General features: G+C 40.8%; 1 protein-coding gene across 2 annotated transcripts in view; it reads left to right on the top strand.

The window, feature by feature from the left end:
- The window catches only part of CHN2 (chimerin 2), a 163,349-nt gene that overhangs the window by 89,623 nt on the left and 50,847 nt on the right, over window positions 1-22,879 (top strand). For both annotated transcript variants that reach the window (XM_080386502.1, XM_080386503.1), the window contains 3 exons: window positions 827-858; window positions 3,988-4,101; window positions 6,099-6,384. In XM_080386502.1, coding sequence (XP_080242628.1) covers window positions 827-858; window positions 3,988-4,101; window positions 6,099-6,384 — 432 coding nt within the window. The remainder of the gene's footprint in view (window positions 1-826; window positions 859-3,987; window positions 4,102-6,098; window positions 6,385-22,879) is intronic.

Here is a 22,879-nt window from a genome sequence, read left to right as displayed (position 1 = left end):
GGAATACGTCTGAAAAATCTGAAAGTTAATTGGCGATGCTCAGGACCGAGGTAGTACCGGAGCTGGCCGGGGCGACAGCAGGCCGGGCGCCAAGGCTGGGGCAGCCGTGCCCCCTGCCGGCCTGCGGGCTCCCGCCGCCGCCCGCGCCCGGGCCTGCTCCGGCAGCGCCTGAGGGAAGGGGCTCCCGGGCCGGGGAGCGCCCCTGGGGGAGCTCGGCAAAGGGCCGGCGTCTGAGGAACCAGGCGAAGCGTCTGGCGTACCCGGAGCTCCTGGATAAGCACACGGCATTCCTAAAACTTGGTGCAAAGCTCCTGAAAATACCTGCGAGTCCTGCCAGCAGCTCTCGGTGATCAGGCCCGCGAGCGCTCGGGACTTCAAGCCTAGCTTTAAACCCAGAAACCTTGTTTATCCCAAGAATATTAAACTTTTTCTTTTCAGTCAGTTGCTGCATACAGGCAAAAAAATGTTTTTTAAGAAGCTGAAAGGTGCGTAACAGAAATAATCTTACTTTATATTATAAATACTAGATTGGCAAAACAGCAGTAAACTACTCTCTTACCCATTTGATCAGATTTTATACAATTATGTGTAGTTCTGTTTTTTCACCATGTTGTTCTTCCCAGAAATCCATCAATAAAACCACCTCTTCTGTTTTCGTTTTTCTGTTCTGTGTAGTCATGTTCCAGTCACACTTGTGAATGTGCAGAATTTCATCACTTAGATGGTGCCATAGTCTGCATTAATGATCAAGCATAATTTATTTTTGTGCAGTTTGTTTAAAATTGGGTACATTTTTAATATTTTTTCCCTTTCTTTAAAACTTTAGGTGGAGAACAGACCAAAGTATTATGGAAGAGAGTAAGTGTTTTCCTCTTTTAAGTATCTGTTGAGTGTATCCAAAAGTTGTTGTTCTAGAACAAAAACAAAACAAAAAACAAGACACAATGGAAGTTAATAAACTTTAATTTACCTTTCACTTCAACTGGGAGCTAAATATATTGAAAAACTAATCATTTAGCTATGTTACAGTCCAGTCCTGCTGCTCAGAAGTGTTGCTCTGTGAGCCTGCATATTCAATTGGCTTTTCTCAGGACAGTTAGGGAAAAAAATATTGTCTGGAGTATTTCTTCCTTTTATTTTGGTTGTCGCTTAAACATCCCGGTGGTCCTGCAGTGGTCTGGGGAGGAGAGAAGCCACTTGCCTTTCTCACTGCCATTTTGTGTGTTACTATGCTTTCACCACCACATGGTTGTGGAAGTATGCATGTATACTACTGCATGTGTAAATGCCGTTCTCCCTGCTAAAGTAACAAGGTTTGAAATACCAAAAGAAGAGGTGTATTTTTGTTGTGAGGAAAATAACAGACCTCTAGGTTATAATTCCTTTGGGCTCAGCAGTCTTCTTGCCAATAAATAACTTGAAAGGGGCTGGATCCTGCATTGCCATGGAGATCTGGGCAGGTGAAGGGCATAGCCACTGCAGCAACCACCCAGATCTGGCATTTGGCCTTTACTAGGGTAATCTGCTGAGGCCCTAGCCCTTATCACTAGCTAAATTGCTTAGGTTCCATGTTCTATTTTTTCTTCCATCCCAGACACATCATCTGTGTTTAATCATCCTTTTCGACCAAAACAAACCCTCAAGAGCCAGTAACTTTGCCCGTAATTACTGAAGTTTCATTTTTTATATACTGTCTTTGACAACAAGAAATTCAGATCTAGCCACTAAAGTACAGCAGAGCTGAAGACTGTAACTAGCCAAGTAACCCATTGCACTAACTACAGCAGGATTTGTAAAACCATTACTGCGAACTCTCATGGAGGAACCAGCCTGGCTGTTGACATGTTCTGGGTTTGTGGAGCAGCAGGGCTAGCAGGAACTGTAAGAAGTCACCTCGGTGAACCTGCCCAGGCAGGATCACATTAGTTATTATCATTCAGAAAGAAGATTTCAGAACCACTGAGACAGTCCTATAAAAGCAATTGACTCAGTGTTCAGTAGTGCTTGGAAAAAGAGTCAGAAATTTCTAGGGAAAGAAACAGAAAAAAAAACATAATTACACTACTGTATTTATGATGTGGCTGCATTTTAAAGAGTGCACATATTCTGGTCCGTCTCCTACCCCTTCCCTCCTCCCTCCTTTTTAGGAAGGTTATAGAAGAAATGAAAGGTACAGCAAAGTGCAACAACAGTGGGCCAAAGGGATGCAGCTTCTGTCATAAGAGGAAAATCAACAGGTCTTCCTCAGCAGGTGTCCAGGAGAGGGACATGCACAGTGTCCCTCTCAAGTTCATTGCCACATGGTGCTGCAGAGGCCAAAAGCATGAAGATGTTAAAGGGTTTACAAGTAAGATTCTCAGTTTCAAGAAGGGAAAGGTCACAACTGGTTGGACATAACTTTTGGCTAAACCGGTGATGGATGGATGGATGGACAGGGATATGAAGTGAAAGAAATATGTCACTGCTTCCTGTACTCCTTCTGTAAGCATTTCTTGTTGGCTTCTATCAGAGACATGCGTCTGAGTTCAGGGGCTCTTGTACCATGTACAAGCTGGGTTTATGCCCTTATAAAAATGTACCAAAAATATCCATGAGAAAGCTTGGATTAGCCAGTGCTTACGACCCATAGTTAAAAATTAATTTCACAGGTGCCCCAAGTATCCTGTCCCAGGGATTTCTTAAATTGATCACCAGGAGAGCTTTTGTCCTAATATCTAACCTAAAGGCTGCTGTATTTTATAATGAGCTTCTGGTAGCGAATAGCTTATGCTCATTATTTTTAACTGGAGTTATGAATTGCCATGAGTTTTTTACTGATGAAGATATGCTTATATTATGTCATCTAGGAGATGCTTGTTTCAATTTGGATGTGGCAGTGAATGAGAGTGTGTCTGTGTCCAGTACAGACAGGAAGTATGAATTAATTTATATCATTTTGAATAAAAAGTCATTCTGGAAAGATCACCTAAACCTAGTATTTCCAACATGCGTTAGTTGTGAAAGACAAAGTAAAGAGAACTGAACGACAATTGCATTTACATCCAATGTGTTTTTCTCCTCTTTCACTGCCAAGCCAGAGGCGGTGTTAGAAATGTGCCACTTCATATGTATTGTCAGAAAAGAGAAAATGCTGAAGGCCAGTACATTTTAGTGCCTTTTTTCAGACAGCAGCAAAAATAGAAACTTCCAAAACCTCTGAGAAGACCACTGGAGACCTATCAACTAGGAAAATGTACATAGGAGTTAAGACTCAAACTGCTGAAAAACTGCATTTGTACCTATGGAAAGATCACCACTAAATACTGATTATTGTAAGGTTAATTGTGCATCCTAGAGCCTCTTTCTTTCTTAAAATAGCAATGACAAAAGAATCAAGAGAAATACCACTTTTTTCCAACACTGAATGAGGAACTCATTGAAAGGAAGAAAACTATTTTTCTGGAGGCTACTCTGTATCTTCTACTTTAATATATGCAGAAAAGAATTTTGAATAATTGATGCCAATTTGTATCTCAGTTTCCCTTACAAATCTGAGGAAGCAATGTTAATATAAAAATAAAGCAAACATAATAAGAATTATCTCTCATTTTAATTTTAAGTCATCTCCATTTTAAAAAAAAATAATGCCTTTGTGCCTAGTTTTAAATTCTGTTGTAAAGCCTCTAGAAAGGAAACAAGGAAGAGGGGCACTGACTGGTAAAGGAGGAAAGTTGTAAGAAGATGGGGCAGTTACAGAAAATAATCTTTGGGTGCAGTTGAGTGTTACATTGACTGAAACTGCATATACTATGTAACTTTTGTTTTGTCTCTACTCTGGACTTGCCTGGGCTGGATGACTGCCTTGCCACTTTCAGATGCTTGGATGCTGTCCTGATGGCTTAGACCATGATCCTGTGCACTGCAGAAGTTTTCAAATGGTTTCTGGGGTGGAGGAGCAGGTGTTTCTGGTCAGATTGTTCTGTAAGTCACTGAAATGTCTTCCCTTAGGTTTCACGGGATCATTTCTCGGGAGCAAGCAGATGAAATACTTGCTGGTGTAGAAGGCGCATACATTCTTAGAGAAAGCCAGCGGCAACCCGGCTGCTATACTCTTGCTCTGAGGTAATGCTGTTTTAAACAGAGGCTCATAGTTCAAATGTAAATGTGTTTAATGGAGGGGGTTATATCTGTCCCTTTGAAGACTATGCCCACCGTTACTTAATATACTTCATGGTGTCAGAATGATTTTACACCCTCTCGTCAGCAGTTTGACTGTCACAGCATTACAGCAATTCAATCAGTACTTCAGCACTTGGCTAGGAATTTCCCTTTTCAGGAGCAGACTGTGCCCATTTTCAATATTTTTGCTACCTAGAGTTGAGCATTGTAAAGATGGAGCTTCTCCTTGGAAATTTTTTAAGAGATGTGAATGAGTACAGAACAGGAGAGCGTCCCAGCAGAGGGCACAGCCAGGTTGTCCTCTGAGCTCAGTGATGTGTTGTACACAAACTTCAGCAACCACTGGCAATATTAACCCTGGATAAACCTGGTAGAAAATCATGAAGTCCAGTGGCTGACCAGCTGTCAAAGGCAGCATGCTGGTCTTTGGTTTTCTTCCCTAACCGGAATTCAAGATTGCTGTAGAAGTACAGTGTGCAGCATGGGATGATGCTGCCCAAAGAACTAAGAGTCTGCTATTCAACTGAATGAAAAATTCAGGGGGAGCCCAAGCTGCAACCTCACTTCCCCTCACAGTTGCCTTTCCCTGAAAATACGGCCCCTCCTGGCTCAGCTGTGCCATTCAAAACCTGCCCATGCAACAGTCTTAAAGCTGCTGTATGTTAGTGGCAAGAGGACAAAACAAACTCATTGGTGGTATTTTGGAATTTTTATAGCATTATTACTTCTGTAAGATATACACAAAAGAAAAGTCTGTATTTTTAGTCTTCTGCTGCTAAGCTAGAAAGAAAAAATCATTTAAGGAGTTAGCCCAAGTAGCTGTGATACGGCGCTGAAATCATCCTCAGAATTCATATTGATGTGCAGATGGTAGAGCAGGAAAAGCCAGTGAGTCATGCCAACTAAAAAGTGGTGTAAATTAAAAGCAACTTTTGTCAGCTGAAAAAGAACAAACATAATTTTTTAGGGTTTTAGAGAGACATTTCAAAAAAAAAAGAATAAAAAGAGCTGCTACAGGATGGGAATTATGGCAAAGTGCCTGTTGTTTTGACACAACAGCATGATTTCTAAATCCATCTGGATAATTATTTGTAGAATCAAAATTTGATTATAAATTGGGAATTCATATGAAAAAATGTAGGGAAAAAAGTAGGAGACTTAAACAGTTTTATTTGAATGCCCAGCAAAGCATGCAGAGACATGCACATTTGATGCAATATAAGGACCATTTAACCTAATGTCTTATCTTTGAATTCATTAATCAAGAATGTGATTCCAACCTCAGTGTTATAAACCAAATGTGCTTCTACAGCACTTTGCTTTTTAAAACACTTTAACAAAAACAACCCATAGATTACACCTGCCATAAACAGGGCCAGAGTTATCCCACAGAACTTTGGATTTTTACTTGAACCCCTGAATTAGGAGCTCAGTCTCCCTGGCTTCCTACCAGAGGGTGATTCAGGCGGTTAGGACTGGAATTACTTGCTAGAGATGCCTGTCTCTCTTCATTGACTGTAAATATGTCCATGGTAGTTAAGCATCCACTTTCTGCCCCTCAAAAATGTTTTGGGATGGAAGAGCCCTTAACACAATTATGCATCCTGCTATAAGGTCTTGTCAATGTAAACATACCTTTCTGATTGCTACAGTCCCTATAGGATTTAGATTTAAACCATGTATGTCTGGGTTTTGTAGCCTGTTGTGGAGACTTGACCTCAGTTCTGTAGCCCAGTTCATGTGATGCAGTCAAGTTTGGGGTTGAACTTGAATTGGTCTCTTCACAGAGATCTGGTTGCAGCTGTGTGCGTATTCCATATGTAATCCAGACATAAAGACTTGTCAGTGGAATGACCTCTTGAGTGTTTTGCCAGTATGAATTCTCTCACTCTTCCTTCTCTGTCTTTCTTGTCTCCCTCCTGTTTTTCTGTTATTTGCAGATTTGGTAATCAGACCTTAAACTACAGGTTGTTCTATGATGGGAAGCACTTCGTTGGGGAGAAAAGATTCGAATCAATCCATGATCTGGTTACAGATGGCTTGATAACCTTGTATATAGAAACAAAGGCTTCTGAGTATATTTCCAAAATGACAACAAACCCCATCTATGAACATATTGGATATGCCACTTTGCTTAGAGAAAAAGTGTCCAGGAGGCTGAGCAGAACAAAAAATGAATCAAGAAAAGCAAGTGTAACAAGTGAAGAAAATACCCCAGTTGAAAAGGTAAGGATTCAGTTTAAAATTCTGGCAATTAATACTAGTCTTCCTATCAAATCTGAGAGAAAAAAGTGTTTTGCCTGAAGACCTGTTTCTGTTTTTCTATACTTCGTTAAGTATTACTGCCCCACTGAAAAGTTTATGTCCTGTTAATGTGATCTTGGCTCCAAACTAGTGTTTGACTGGAGCTTATGGTGAAAGCTTTCTAGTAAGTACCAAATGCAAATGTTTTCACTGAGTAAATATATGTGTATATACTGTCTAACTTAGGAACTGCATCTAAAATGGTTCACAAATTATGTTTCTTTATCCATGTAAACTCAAGCATATTCCACAGTAGGATTATGAAACTGGTTCCCGCTGACCCTTTACCACAGCTCAAGTTTGTTACCTTGCCATTCACAGTGCAAAGCTCCTCTTTTCTGCCGAGTCTTTGGTGGATGGGTCTCAAATTGGGATATTATGTGGTTTCTTTCCTTTCTTCTCGTGGGTCTGAATTTGGGATATTGTGTGTTTGCGTTTCTTCTCGCTCTTCTCATTTGAAGTGGGCTTTCCTTGATCTCCTTCTCTCGTGTCTATATCCCATAGCATTGTATGGACTAGGACTTATTTACATGATGATAAATGGAGATTTTCGTGCAGTTAGCAGCCATCTGAAGATATAAAATTAGAAATTCTTTCACATACGAGAAACAGTCTTTTTAGCAGTGACATGTGGATATTTTCAAATCCCGGGTGGTAAGGCACTAAGAACTGTCAAACAAAACTGATTTTTTTGAGTCCAGTGTTAGCGCTGAATTGACTTACTGACATTTGTAAGTGTAATTCTGCAGAGTGACTGATGAGTTTAGTGTTCAGCGTGCTGGCTAGCTAGTAGGGAACTACGGCCGGTTTGTATTTGGGAAGGAGGGAGTGGATTTTCAGCCAGATGTGCTGCCTGAGCCACCTCATATGAGTAGAAGTGCAGCACAAAGGAGAGGGCAAGATTTTTTTCTGATGACAGCTCAAAAAATGGTGATAATGGATTAAAGTGAGTGGAGAGCTGCATCCTTAATTCCAGATAACTGTGCTTGAAGATGTTTGGACTTGATGTAACTTGCTGTCAACAGTGAAAAAACACCTCTGAATCTCATTAGTGATTGATTAGGTTGTCTTTTATATTGCAGCTGAATGAAATTGAAGTGTTTATAGAGTATTATTTACCTCCAAGGTAGTTCATGATGCAAAAGACAGTACCATGGGTCCTCACCCTACCAGGAGTGGCCCTCATCTAGATTTCTGTACATGCAGGCAGTAACAGCCTGCAAGACGGGGCTGCATGGTTGAGCTGTTGTGTAAAAGTAGCTGGCTTTAGCTAAGCCACTACACTGTTGGCAACCCTCTCTGCCTTCCTCCCACTGAGGGGAAGCAGCAGAAGGAAGAATAGCAGCTGCTTCTAACATATTTTTCTTGCCAGGAGGAGTAGGAGCAATCACAGCTACAGGAAGAGTGGGGCTAAATAGGTGGTCTGCTCCCAGGCTGAAGACCTTCTGTAGCAGCTAAAGCCTCACTATTGATGATTAGGACTCCCAATGGGCTTCTCTACTGATACCAGTAATTTTCCATCATCTCATGCAAATCCACGAGAAAAAAGATTACTTCAACTATATTATTAGCAATTGAAAGAAATTCACAGAAGTCTGTATGGTGAAGCCTATCATGGTTGCTTTTGATGTGTATGTTCCTAGGGGAAGCTCATGAGAGTTCTGGATAGCAGGCAAAGACTCAGTGGTCATCATTCCCATTTGTTCCTCACAGTAACCTCAGATAAAGTATGGACTGGGCTTTGGAATAAACTGGTAAAATAGCAAGCGTTTGTCAGTAGTAGCATATAGAGACAAAGGAGGATAAGGGAAATTTAATGTTTGTTTTTATATAAACTTTAGAAGACCTGTAAAATATGAAATTAATATGGAGAAGCGGTAGTTCAGTGGGAGTTTTATCAGATATTTTGCTTGAGGCTGTCATGTGTTGTACAGCATTTTAGACAAAGGCCAAGTTTGCCCACAATTCAAAATACCTTCACCCACTTCAATTACTCCAATAAATTTCAGACCCCTAGAAATAAGTGATTGAATATTCAGTATGACATTTTTCTGCAAAGTAAATTCATTGCTGCATGTGTGAAAAACCATTGAGTTTTTTGTAAGGTGCGTTTTCTCTGACCAATTGAAGAGGTAAAATGTCATTTTTTGATAACTGAGCTGGTTTATTTGAAAGCGCTGCCTGGAGTGTTTTGAATATTTCAGAGGTGATGGGAGGAAAGTCATACGTGCAGGACAGAAACTTCCATTATTTCTCAAGAGGAAGGCGAGAATTCAGTGCTCAAGGTTAAGCATCAGTACTCCTCTTACAGATTAGGCTTTTTACAAGTGAGATTTTGTTTTATACTGAAACCAATTCCAGAGTGTGAAAGTGCAGCTGAAGGCATTCGTCTCCTTAGCGGGTTTGTTAACACCATCCGGGGAGTCTGCTCATTCTGTCACCTCCTGCGTTGACAGCAGAGATTATTCAATGTCTCAGTCACTCCCCTAGGGGTAGGTCAGTGGAAGGGGACCACCAAGGCACGGTCTGACAGGAGGAGCCAGCACTCAGACGAAATGTCTTGGTACTGCCTGGGGTACCTGTCTGTTCCCATAGTGATAATTTCTGTGAGGCTGTAATTAATGGAGTCATGCCCATTCCAGAAAAGGGGTGTGATACATGGGCTGGATTAAGCTGTTGTTGTTCATGCTTTTTTATCCAACATTTTTTGTAACAGGCCTAAGAAAATATTTATGCTTTAAGATGCTTAATGCCAATGTTTCATCCAGAAGTTATTTCAGCCTGACTTTAAAGAGGTGCTAGATTTGTTGACACAAATTCCAAATTTTAGTCCAAATAGTTTAACAGATCTCTAATCTGGAAGGACCCGCAATGATTTTTAAGGAATCAAGTGGTATAGAACAGCATACTGCAAATACTTTCTTAGCAGTGTAGACAATTGTCATTTTAACAGGATCCAGCTTAAAAAGAATTTTGAATAGAAAAATAGTTTTTTGTGCAAAGAACATTTTAAGATTGTATGTTGTCTGCTTAGGGTTGTAATTTAAGCTTGGACAAGTTGTGATCACCTGCCTAATGTTTGCTCTGCTTATGGAATGCTGTACTTGGGGCAAATGAACATATACTAGAAGATGTAGGGCAGATAAGTACCTAGTACTGGTACGTACTGCAATTAATTACCAGTAGTTCATGCTGCTGGTGAATGTAGGAGAAGTGTAACTTGCTGTAAGCAAACAATTGCCACATGTAGGAGAGAAAAAATTGCAGTAGTCTGTCAGTAAAATACGCAGTTCTGAAATGGTTATTGCTATTACATATCACATTATCCTGCAGCTGCTGCCCTTACTGCATCAGCAGTCTTTGTGTCCCAGGCAAGAAGAAGAAAAATCTTCCTTCCTAACCCTACCCCAGCAAATGTAATTTGGGAAAATATATTCAAAGAATTGAAATGTTGGAAGTAAATTCAAGCTGGAGTTTCATGAATTCTCTGATCAGGTAAAAGCTGACATGGTTGCTGATGAGAAACCATCCCAGTTTCCTGCTCTTGCACTTTCATTCCCACTGCTGTGACCTGCCCTGTATGTGCACTACTGCAGCCCCCTCATGTCTTGAGTGGGACCTGGATGCTGTGACACAGTGCCCTGTGCCACAAAGGCTGTCCCACACCTTGTTTCTTTGATATGCTGGTCTTACGCAGAAGCAGTTCCTTGGTTTAGGTTGCTTTATAGCTTCTCAAGTATTCATGTTAGCATGGAGCAACCATGTAACCAGCTGGAGTTAAGGAAGAACCTTTGGCAGCTGTTGAGCGTAAAGTATTTGCAAAAATGATCTTACCTTATCTGACAGAGGACAAATTGTTGGTAAATGCAGTAAAGATCAAGGAAGGTTTTGTCAGTGCCAGGTCTCCACTTACTTGGATCCTGGCAAAGGTCCCATCAACTTCTCTCCAAGTAGGATCTGGCTCAATCAGTTCAAACATACCGGTTGTACATGAAATACGAGTTTGCTTGGAGCCTAGGCTGCAGTGTATGTTCTGCTCTTTGGTTGCAAGTACATGCCAGGAGCAGCAAGAGACATTTAACAATAATGGTCTGTAAAGAATAATGTAGCAGTTTGAGCTAAACCAGGAGTGAGCTGTATGTGGAGTCTTCACTTGACAGCAGTACAGTGCAGAAAATTGTGTTGCTGCTTGACATGGTAACCTCTCTATCTGTTTTTGCTGGAACTCATTACCGGGCATTGAAGTGCAAATGACAGAGCCCACAGTTAATACTGCAGCTAGAACTAAAGAGCTGAAATGATAAGCATATTATGGAGTCTGGAAAGTTGTAGATTTCCTTGGCAGAACACCGCCCCCCCCCCCCGCCCCCCCCCAAATAACAGACAGATAAGAAAGCTATTCCTATTGAGGCAAAGGTGACAGAAAAGGAAGAATAACTTTGCTAGAAGTAGTAGTTGCTATTACTATCCTCATTAGTCATCCTGCTCACACACAGTTTCCCACAGCAGAAAATGCAGGACTTCCAGGAAAGACTGTTTTCTAAAATCCTCTAATTGTAGATGTAATCTGGTTATGGAACTAAATTTTTTAAGGGCACTGCAGTTTTCCTTACATCAAAACTGCACAAGAGACAGACGATTTTAAGAGAACCCCTGATTTGGTTCAGGTTTTGTATTTACACTTCTACATTGTTATTCATACCACATCCCTTTCTGAAGGCATTTTAGCCTCATCTTACCACTTCATTTTTGTCTCTTCATCGAATTTTCTACAGGTACTGCTGTTACCCAATGATAAAGAAATCTTTTCATTATTCTTCCCATTCTGCAGCTTCTCTAAACTTCTAATGATCCTAGTACAGGTTGTAGCTAGTGTTTAATTCTCTGCTGGGATGTCTACCCAGATGTTGAGCATTTCCTTCCACATGAGGGTTGCAGGGTACTGCACTGTCCCAGCAGCAGATCATGGGGTTAAGGTAGTTAGCGTCTGTTCCTGCAGACTCCGGGCTGGAACCGCACCGGTAATTTGACATGGTGTGTTTTACATTGCCTTCAACTACCTGGTTTTTGCAGCATGCTTGGTCAGAACAAATTAAAATGCTTATTTCTACAGGAACATTAACAACACACTACCTTCTTTTATTAGGGGTTACAGTCTCGCTCCTATGTGCATACCCACATAATTCATAAGGGACTTCTCCTTGTCAGTACTGATTTTGCCTGGAAGATGCACAGACACAACACTGATAAGCAGCAACATAAAGCCTATACGCAAAGGTGGCCTTTATCTGCAGATTTCAGTAATACATGCAGTGATAAAAGGTGTGTGGCATTTTTGCTGTTAGAAGCAACAAACTTACACATAAAAATGATTCTGGGAGTAATTAATTCCTTTCATCAGTCACTCACACTTTTCCTGCAAGAGTAGCATTCTACACGCAGGTTATCACATGTATGTACTTAATTGTAATGTGCCCTGACATGAGTACTTAACTACATACCCGACTGTCTCCTTTAAATAACTGTTAGCAATTCAGCAGTGATTTTATCCAGAATAGTCTTTGGTATTATACCATAGTGAGGAGGAGTTTATATGAATACAGTAGATCTATCAGTATATGTAATTTAGTGAGCAGTTTTATATTTTGAGTGATAGATACTATATTACTAAAATATAGCTGGCTGATTATTTTCTTTTGCCTTTCAGTGTTGGCATTCTTCTGGATTTGCCAGCTGTGTCTCCTTATGTGTCTTTTTTTGTTTAAAGCATCATAAATATGAAATAGGCAATATATAAGAAATAAAAATAAGAAAACTACCAAAGTAAAATCATGGAAAGTTAGCTTTTTCAGTTCCTTCCCTCTGGCTGTCCATGTTTATGCACAGGAAAGGGGACACTGTGGTATTCCTAATACCTAATATTTTCCAGATCAGGCAAGGATTTTTGAGAGGAATAATCTGGATTCATTTCAGCAGTAATGAAAACTGAGGTAATCCAGAGAAAGAGAGATTCCATTGCAAAGTATTTGCTTACACTGCTTCCCTGAGCTGTTTACATCTCTCCAGGTTCCTGGTTTATGTTATTACCGTCAGCTTAGGATTCATGACTTTTGCCTTAAGCAGAGTAAGTGATATGATTATGCCTAAAGAGAGCTTGTAAGTTGGAGACAACACTGATTTACACAGATGGCGTGATGCGATGGATATGATCTGATCCAAATGCTACTAAAATTAATGGGAAGACTCTCAAAGATTTCTCTGGTCCGTGGAACATTTCAGGGCACTGCTAAGTCTATGTTGCAAAGTTGAATATGAAATCTGTTACCACCACAGCGTTTCCCAATCCAGCACTTTAAAAAGGTAGCTAAATGGAAGCAATGCAAAAACTTTGTATCTGAATAGCACAACTGTAGATTGAAATTTTCTCAAATGAGAATGTCAGATTAGTACTAAAAGTGATTAGATACTCTGAAAGTGCTTATAGTAGTCCTAAGGCAAACGTTACTTGGCTCTTCAAGTACAGTACTGTATCTGCAGCTAGGCTCTGCTGAAAACATAAATTAGTATTTTTCTCTTGGGTATTTTCCTGTTATGAGCATATTAATAATGCTAATAAAGCTAAATGTTTGTTGCAGAAAAAACATGTTTAGTTTCATGTAATAAAAGTAAAAGCCTTATGTTGAGGTTTTTTGTTTTGGCTTTTATATTCTTTATCTAGTTTGATGGTACTAAATTAGTATAAACAAACTTCCATAGAGGTTGGGATGGAGCCGTAAGAGCATAAACATTTCATTTGTCTAGTCCCTGGAAAATGAAAAGCCATTTTTTAAGTAAAAATCTATACTTCATTATCTTGCATAAATCTGGAGACGCTGTGTTAGAATAGGCACTAAACTTTTACAGTCACCTCTAAACTGCCATGTTTTGATCTTGGAAGACAAGTGTTCAAAGTCTTAAGAATAAGAGAAATACTAATTTCTGTTAGCAAAGGACTTGGAATTAGTGTCAAAAGGAAAGTGTTTAAACAGTGACTAATATTCATCCTTTTTTATTTAGAATATTTTGTCTAGAAAATAAAGTTTTCTAGTGATGTGCTTGTTTAGGTCATATAATTGCTTGGATAATTATAAGGAAAAAATAACCCATCTTCAGTTGGACATGACAAGAAATGATAGGCCTGAAATACAGTGATGAACATTGCAGGTTAGTATTAAGAGAGGGAAAAAAAAGAACAATGAAACACTGGGATGGATTGCCCAAGGGGGTGACAAAATCTCCTTCATCATAAGGCACAGAAACACATTAGAAGACATCTGGGAGAAAAGGTGCAGGTAGCACTGATACCTGAGGCAGGCAGGAGAAAAACCTCCTAAAGTACCTTCTAGTCCTACTTCCCCATGGTTTTCTGTGCCTGAAAAAATATTTAGGCTCTGATTCATCTTGTCTAGATGAAGACATCTTACTAATGTAGCTAAGGAGCAGTTATTTGATTCCTCCCCATGGGAAGAGGGTACGTTTAACCTTCAATTCAGAATCACCACTTCACTAGTGAGGAATTAACTACAGCCACAATCCTAATGTCTAAGGCTACCACGAAGTGCTTAATGCTAGCCAAGGTACACTAAATTGTTCCTCTTCTGTGTCCTCTGCAGACCTGCCAAGGAATGTCTTCCTGCCTGGCTTCCTATGTCCCTACACACTGACTGGCATTTGTCCCATCACACTCTAGATATTGTCCTTTCTGAGCATAAAATGTACATGTCAGAGCCACTGAGTGTTTTCTTCCGTACAGGGTGCAGTAGATCTCACCCCTGAGGCATGCCGGCACTCGAGTGAAGTCAGGTGCAGAGCCCAAGCAAATGTCCTGTTTGAGCTGGGCTCTTGAGACAGAGAGCCAGCTCAGCAGCCTGCACCCTCATCCCGCAGCTGGGATACTGGGAATCCAGGTACGGGGATCTCCCCAGTCACCCCTGGGCTGGGTTAGCAGCTATCAGCCGGTCTCAGCCCCTGGGCTCACTGGAGCTGCCAGACAGGAACAGGCAGCAGCCTGGGCGGGATGACAGCTAGTCATGGCCACAGCGAAGCACATGCTGTTGACAGCATTCTTGACTGAGTCTTGACTACAAAGGTCAGGAAGTAGTAGTTTTTAAAACTGCTCATGTTTGGAAAAAAGGACGCTGGATGCTATAGTGTGAAAACTAACAATGGGCTCTTTCTTGTAGTGTATTCTCAGCCCTGGAGAACAGTGGGATTGCTCTCAGTTGTCAGCATGGGTTATAAAGAATGAATACTGCCAGTTAGACTTGATTGCCTTTTTGATAGATTTACAAAGGTACTGAATGAAAAGAGTGCAGCAGATGCAGAATAATTGGATTTTTAGCAAACTAGTACAATGTCTCATGAAATCATACTCTTGACATTAATTCAAATTGGTTGGCGCGTGAATGTGGTCACATGGACCAAAAATAGGTAGCGGAATTTCAAGCAAAGAATAAAGATAGGCAGCAACTTAATAAGCTGGGGAAAGGTGGCTGATGAAGTACTGCAGGGACAGGAGTTTCATTTAAGAATTTTATTGATCTGGAAAAAGTGCAAACAAGACATTAGCTAAAACTCAGGACGTTTTGTGCTGTGATGTGACTCACAGAATCGTAGAATCATTTAGGTTGGAAAAGACCTTTAAGATCTTTGAGTCCAGACATTAATCCCTGGAAACGTGATGAGTGTCCATGACAGAAACATCAAGAGAATCTCAATTAGAAAATATAAGAAGGCAATTGGGCATGTTTTAAGCACATGAAAAGGGGCCAAGCCACTTAGCTGGAGTATCTCTTCTGTCGAGAGCAAGGAGATTGTTTGCATTTAAGCCAGGTGTGCCACTGTCAAGCAGGGGCTAGTGGTGAAGAAGGGGAACATTGCCATAGCCTCAGGAGAAATTGTCTTCATTGCGTGTCAAGACTGGAGATGTTACACTTTGAAAGCCTCTTTCCCTGATTTTCTGCTGGTTCATCCATCAATCAAAACAACATCTATTGCTGTGGTAACTTGTCATCCCCTTTTGGCAAGCTGTAAGCCAGGAATGTCTCCTTCTCTGGAGACATTCAAAACCTGACTGGACGCAATTCTGTGCAACCTGCTCTAGGTGAAACTGCTTTAGGAGGGGTTTGGACTAGATGATCTCCAGAGGTGCCTTCCAACCCTGACTATTCTGTGATTCTGTGAATAGTGCTGCTTCTTCTCAGAATGATTGTGCCCAGTACCTGTAAGCAGAGAAATGTGGAAAGTCCTGCTTCCTTCACTCTCTGCCTGTGTGCTGGTCCAGGTGCTATTTGGCTGGTGGTACGAGGCAGCTTTTCTGAAGTCCATCAGGCTTGTTTGAGATCTCGTCAGAAGGGGTGACCCTCCCGGGTCTGTTTGTGGTGCCTTCTGCATTGCTCGCAGTCTGAGGTGTGGGCTCCTCAAACAAGGAAGATGGACTGGGAATGTAGCTTAGCCGTTTGGCAGAGTCCATCAGGAGCAAAACAGTCCCTGAGGAGGAAAGTACTGCTTCAGTGAGAATGTTGTAGGGTGGTGGTTTTTTGGTGGGGAGGCAGGGGGCAAAGGTGGAGAAGGCATGTCCAAGGATCTCTGCCAGACTCTATATACCTCCTAGACTTCCAGGGAGCAACTTGGCAGGCACCGATGATGATTTACGAATGAAGTTGTCCCAATGAAACACTAGGTGGCACATTTACTTAAGAGTTCCCGGGGATTGCATTAGGGTTATCTTCCACTGCTGACACCCATTTGTGCTTGTGCAGTGAGTGTAGTTTCATGGGAACGTGACCACCAGATGCCTTTTTTTAACAAGAAGCATTAATCCTGTTCTTAAAAAAACTTGATGCAAAGACATCATTGCTTACTTAAATGTAAGTTAGTCTTTAGGTTCAAAGTCATTTCTGAGTTAATACACAGATTATTAAAAGCAGTGCAGCAAAGAATAGATGTACATGGCAATGGTCCTACAGAAGGGTCCAGTCTCACAGGGTTTGTGTAAATAGCGAGAAGGGTTAATATGCAAAGACATAGTGTGGTTTACTTGTTTTACTTGTCTGAAAGGCTGAATGTAGTAACATGTAATGCATTTGAAAAGTCAAATTAAGGAAACCTAACATTTCTCCTTATGTGAATGCAGAGCACAGCTTTTGATTTCAGAGCTGGTATTTTAAGGTAATAGCATCCCATGGAGAGGGCAAAATCCTCAAAGGCAAAAAATAGGCCTTTATTCTGTGTCTGTGGGACACCTGTTAAGTTAGCCAGGCTGCAGTTTTCTGTATGCTGCTGCTTCTCCATCAGTGAAAGAATAAATACATGTCACAGAAATGCCTTTTCACACAATTCATCCTTAAGAAAACCCAGTGCCACAGCCATCACCAGGGCATAGCATTTAGCCTTTACCAAAAGAATACCATGATTAGCATGGCTGCTCTAAAAATTCTGAGTTGTTCCTATGGATATTTTAAGAAGACAAATAACTACTTCGGACTAACTGCAGATACCATGAAGAGAAACTTCTTTAGTGCGGGAGATATCAATAGTGCTGGCTGCACAGGTTGTTGCAGCTCTCCTTGGAAGGGAATTGTAGGTTGCTGATGTATTGAAAATCCACCACCAGCTGGATTTCTGTGGCAAATCCTGTCGTCCATCAGTCTACTTTGCTGTAACTCATGTATGGACCTCCTGAGTCAACAGAACTGACTGTAGCTGTTTGGTGTGAGCTCTTACAAACAAAGCAGGCTGTATAAAAAGGGAGCTAAATGTGTAGGTCTGAACTGGGGTGTGCTCATTATGCCAGTGCCGAGGAGTATGGAGAATAGACCTTTTTATGAGAACAGGATTATAGGGATAAATCTTTTGCTTGCCTGACACTGACTGCGCCCCAGACATGCCTGTGCTCTCCAAGGGGAAAAGAAAGTTCCATTCCCCTTGCCTTTTCTGTCCTCTCCTCAACCACAAGAAGCAGGCGGTAGCTATTGTCTGATGCCAGTGGATGTGGTGGGGCAAAAGCAGAACAATTTACAGCTTGCCTTAGGACATCAAAAATGCATCCAAAGCAGCTGTGCTCTGGCATCAGGAGAACCTGATTGGGTTTGGACCACAGAGATGAATTTATGCCTCTTTTCATTTTCAGTAGTATCTTTTCATGCCCATAGTCCATAAGGTTTTTTATATCTGTTATTTTCCCAGCTCTGAGGAAAATACTAGTAGACCAGCATGTAATTCAGACAGTGAACTGAGACCTGCTGCCCTGCACAGAGTGGCTGGATCCCCAGCTGCTGGTGGGCTGCATTCACAAAACTGTGTTTTATAATATAAGTACATAGCGAGACACCTGGGCAACTCATTCAAATAAATTAATTCTACTTATTTATATATTTTAGGAAGTAGAGGGAAAAAGAATTTCCTTTTATTTCACTCTTCCCTTCCCTTTGATTTGATTAATCTAATCAGTGCAGTTTCCTAAATCCATCTGGTCTATAATGCATTGCCGAATGTCAGGCCAAGTGAATTTGCAGACAAAGCTTAAGGCACTTCCAGAATAGCTGAAAATGAAGTATACTGGCAGAGATTGGACTAAAGAGAGTGTATTTTCAAGGACATTGTTCACATAATTTTGTTTCTTGTAGACCCCAAAGTACTAGGAATTAAGGGAAAAGGTTGGTTTGTGGTTTCTTTGTGGGCTGGCAGAATCCCAATTGAATAAAGTCAAGCCATCATTTGATATAACTTGCTTCTTATGAGACACTGCGTGCAATGCAGGATTCATATAACTTCCACATGATGCTTTGTAAGGAATATTTCCACGTGTGGTTTTTTAATAAGCTCTCAGTTCAGTACCTTAATTTTCCTTCTCCACATGTGAGCTGTGTACAAGCTCTGTATCGTCCAGCTATAGACATTGAATTTCATGAGAAAATACAAAACCTTCTGTAATTTCCTTTGTTCTATTTCTCACTAAATTTTATGTTGCAAATGAAAAAAAAAAAAGTCAGTAGTTAGGGTACATGTAGCATTTTCCTCCTTTACAGGTCACAGTGTATGCTTTACAACAAAGGTGTGGTACTGCCCCAGCTGAAATGAGAGTGAGCCTGCACAGGCATGGGTCAAGGCACACAGGTGTCCCATTAGAGCTGCCCAGAACTAGAAATGTGGACCAGTATATTGTGATATACATCCACAGAGGCCAGTGCCTTGGGACTGTGGTGAACCAGCCTACTGAACAAGTACAGCACAGACAGCTCGTACAGCCATTTCAAGCTGCTTTTTCAGTACATCAGCTCAAGTGCAGTTCACAGAGTGCATGGGCTAGTGTTCTGACCAGGTTACCTGGAGGTCTTGGCGCATGCATCTTACTGCGTGACAGTAATGGGGAGATGAAAGCACAGCACGTTAGAACACAGGTGGAGTTCAGGCATCTACCTGCTTATTGTCTTCTAAGTAGAATTTTGTAATGGGAATAAATCAGTCCCATTAGTTCAATTTAGTATCTAGAGTTTCTGCTACACAGGCAGAACATCTCACTTGCAGCACAATTCAAGATTGGACTTGGAAGGGAGTGCTGTATCAGGTAGTGCCTGAGCTATCTATGGAGTAATAAATACTCTATCTTCTCTAACTCAGAAGAACTGTCTTTGGTACAAACAGATGGTGATGGTGAATTTGATTCTTCTGCAAATTATATTTGAGGTAGAAGACTGCAAATAAAGGGACAGTGGCTGAAATGTTATTGCTTTCCCATTTTATTGCCTGTCTATTTTCCTTTCAAAACATGAGCTCAAATTCTTGAATAAAGATAAGAATCATGACATTAATAAGAAGGAGGAGATTAAAAATTTCATCCATCAGCAGCCTTTCTGATTGTATGTCAATTGGGCTAACAGTTGTAGAGGTTTGCACTAACACCACCACCTCTTTTTACCTTGCCAGGTGTTGCTAAGAATAATTTAGTATTTGAGTAGTTATATTTTTATAGATGTGTGCAAGAATGCAGGAAAAGTCCTTGAATGTTTAATATTCCAATAATCAGATGAAAACCCAAGTTAATTCAGTATTTGATAGCACTTCCAATCCAACGTAGCATACGCAGAGCTGAGAAGAGAATATATTCCTGTAGTGTTTTGATATTTTTTCATTCTGTAAAAATTTAGCAGCTAAATTTGTGCATAGAAAATAAATCTTGTGCTCAAGTTCTACATCATCTTCAGAAAAAAAACCCAAATACAATAGAATTCAGTAACAGCATAACAGCGTATTTATTGCAAAAGGGGAGATGTATTTTTCACAAGCCTTCAAATATCAAAATTGTACTAAAAATGGGGAGGGGCTAGTGTGTATGTGTGCTTGTCCCTGCAAAACAGAAATCAGCAAATAGGACATACTTCTCTAATAACCCATGTGGGACTGTGGAGCACTTTGGATTAGCTGTGCACCGCGGGTAATCCTAGTTTATCTTTTTATTATTGTTGTTCTGTTCAATGCATTTTAAGATGCTATCCATGGCCTTTTGGGGTATAATTACATTTTTCACTTGATCTGTAATTTAGTAGCTGGAACAAGAGGACAAAAGGTTATTTGGAATCAGACCTGACAGCCAGGAGGCTGAAGTGCTGACATTAGTCTGCTGCCTGACAGGTCTATGCCTTATGATTCGTCTGTGCATGTGTTTGTGATATATTTAAAAAGCAAGAAACCTAGTAGAAAGAATTCTTAGCCCACACATAGGTGCAGGCAAAATGCACAATAATGAGCCTCAAACAGTCTGTTTTATTTTCAGCAGGACGCCTCTTTTTTTTTTTTTTTTTTTTTTTTTTTGGCTTGCTTTCACTGAACCTAATGAAAATAGTTGTCACACAGAGCATCAGAGGATGCCTTTTTTGCTCCTAGAAAGCATGTCATTGCTCTTTGTCCTTCTCACGTTTCCTTCCATTAGCAGCACATATTCTGTTGAACTTGAACCCATGTTGTTGAAGCTAGTTGTCTGCCTCACCATTTTTATACAGAGCAGTTGGTCCATCAGTGGTCATGTTGCCTGGTGCTCTGAAAACCTGTTGTGTTGTTGCATTCAGCATTTGCTAGCCAAAATAATGAAATTCTTCTCTATCTGCCCTTCAGCACTGTAGGGTTAAACGCTATACCCAGCTGAATTAATGTTTGTATCTCAGCAGTTGGTGAAAATCCCTTCTCCTGGCTTCCACCAAGTCCTTATCTCTGCTGCCATCGCACAGATGGCTTTACACACACTTTCTTCCTCTGATTCACAGATAGGAAGGCAAAGATGCACAAACAGTGAGTTTAGGACAGAAATGCAGATCTGTCTCATTTGAGAATGACATGTCGAGTGGGGTGGCTGTGGTAATTAGGGTTGTTCTGTAAATACGTTCTCATGATGGTTTATTTGGAATAGTAATACTGATCATAATGTATTTTGTACACGTAACTGCCCTCAGAAGTCCCTTTGTAAAGAGAGGGTCTGGTAGGAGGATGTTAAAGGAGGCACAGTTGTGTTAGTGGAACTGTCACTGAAGGTCAGGGTTGTACCTGAGCATGTGTCCATGACAAGACAAGACTAGGCCTAGTGTGTTATTGTAGTCAAGGCCATGAGGTGTTGCAGCTAGGACCTGGGATAAATCCCAAACAAAGAAGTACAACCTCCAGCAGATTTTCCTTTAATTAACATCTCTTTATTGAGCTCAGTAGCAAATGCAAAGAAGACAGCTATTGTGAAGAAACTACAGACTCATGAGAGACATAAACAATAGCAGAAATGGCATTAAAAGCATTTTAAAAATTGCTTACTGTTCTCAATCATCAGCCTTTTTCCTTGAACATGCCTCTGTGGCACAATATCAAAGACAAAACATTTTGCCTTAATCAGACTTTTATAGATGTCTTGATAGTTGAGACAGCATCTAAAAATTGCAGATTTTCTAATCCATCTATGTTGCTAATATTAAAACAAATACAGAAACTATAGTGCTAGATATTTCATCAAATTTAGGCTTCAAAGCCTGAATTTTCCAATTCCCCTAACTTCTACGAATAGTCACTCAGATGAGTAGATAAGAATATGATTTGCATGTAAACACAGGAACAACAGGCATGCAGTGAGCCATCAAGTAAATTGACTGTGGACAATGAGATAGGGGCAAAGCCCAGGTTTGAACGTAGCCACTTTTGGCTCTTAGCTTATCCTTTGGTTCAAGAGGTCCCACTACTTCAGCTTTACAACTCTGAGTAAGACTGCACAGTGTGTGCTTAGGAGAGACTTAGTAGGTTGTCCTTTTCCTGGTTTAAACACTTCAGCTTTCTCATCTGTGACTTTGCTAACGCTTCATGGGTGTATCTCCAGTAATGGTGCTTCAGGCTCTACCTTGCTTAGCTTTCGGCCCTTCCATTCAGTCAAATTATTTGCTTCTACAGGGCTTTACTTTTTCTCTCCAAATCAAGCTTGAGAACTTTTGGTGGTGTAATAAAGGAGTCCAGGGAACTTGTTCTGGCAAAGGAGACTGTCCAAGCCAGAAGCTGAGGAGAGTGTTTCAAAAATACAGCCTCTAAAAAAATTAAAAACATTAACGTGGTTAGATTCCACATCTTCTGAAGCAGGCACTGCAAAACAAGGAAGTATTGCTGAATCTGACTGTATGATCTGTATAAGAAAGTATTTGTCCCACTTCAGTAATCAATTTTTTTCTCCATTTTAAACCTGTTTCACTAACTTTCTAAAAATGCAGGTGCTGTGCTGTCACTTCAGGAGAGGTTCTGCTGCTCTGTTCAAAAGGGAGCAGCAATAAAATTTAATGTTGTCTTCCAGTACTGCAGTCACCTCTGGCTACACTTCAGCCTCTTCCACCAGGCAAGAGGGACAGGGGAGGCAGTGATTTGTAACTACCCTGTCTACACTCCTGGGCTGGTGAACAGCAGGAATATGCAGCCACCAGATGCTTAGAAAGCCCCACATATTAGTGGCTAGAAATAGTCACCAGCGGTTTGTCCCAGGGTAACAGACATCAAGTTACTGCCATTGCCACTCTTCAGCAGAGGAGAAACTCCAGAAACAGGCCATTGGTGATAGTTAGAAGAAGAAATTCAAATGCCTGGACCTTGGGAAGAGGCAATACAAGCTCTGTCCTACATTCCCATCCTTTGATTGTCCATGGGGTAACCAAACTTCATAAAAATCATAGCTGTGTTGTGGTGTCTATCCTAACCCCAGAGAAGGAAGAGGGAGAGGGTGTAACACCAGCCCCTATTTATACCTCTTCCTGTTGGATATTTCCCACCATTTGGCTACCACCCTGAAGAGCAGAAGGTCAGCCTACATCCCTCTTTTGAACCATGGAACCTTATGACACAGGATGAAATAACAAATAGTTTTGGC

This window comes from Falco punctatus, assembly GCF_963210335.1.
Source record: "Falco punctatus genome assembly, chromosome: 4".
Classification (NCBI taxonomy): Eukaryota; Metazoa; Chordata; class Aves; order Falconiformes; family Falconidae; genus Falco; species Falco punctatus.
This window is presented reverse-complemented; position numbering and strand designations above follow the sequence as displayed.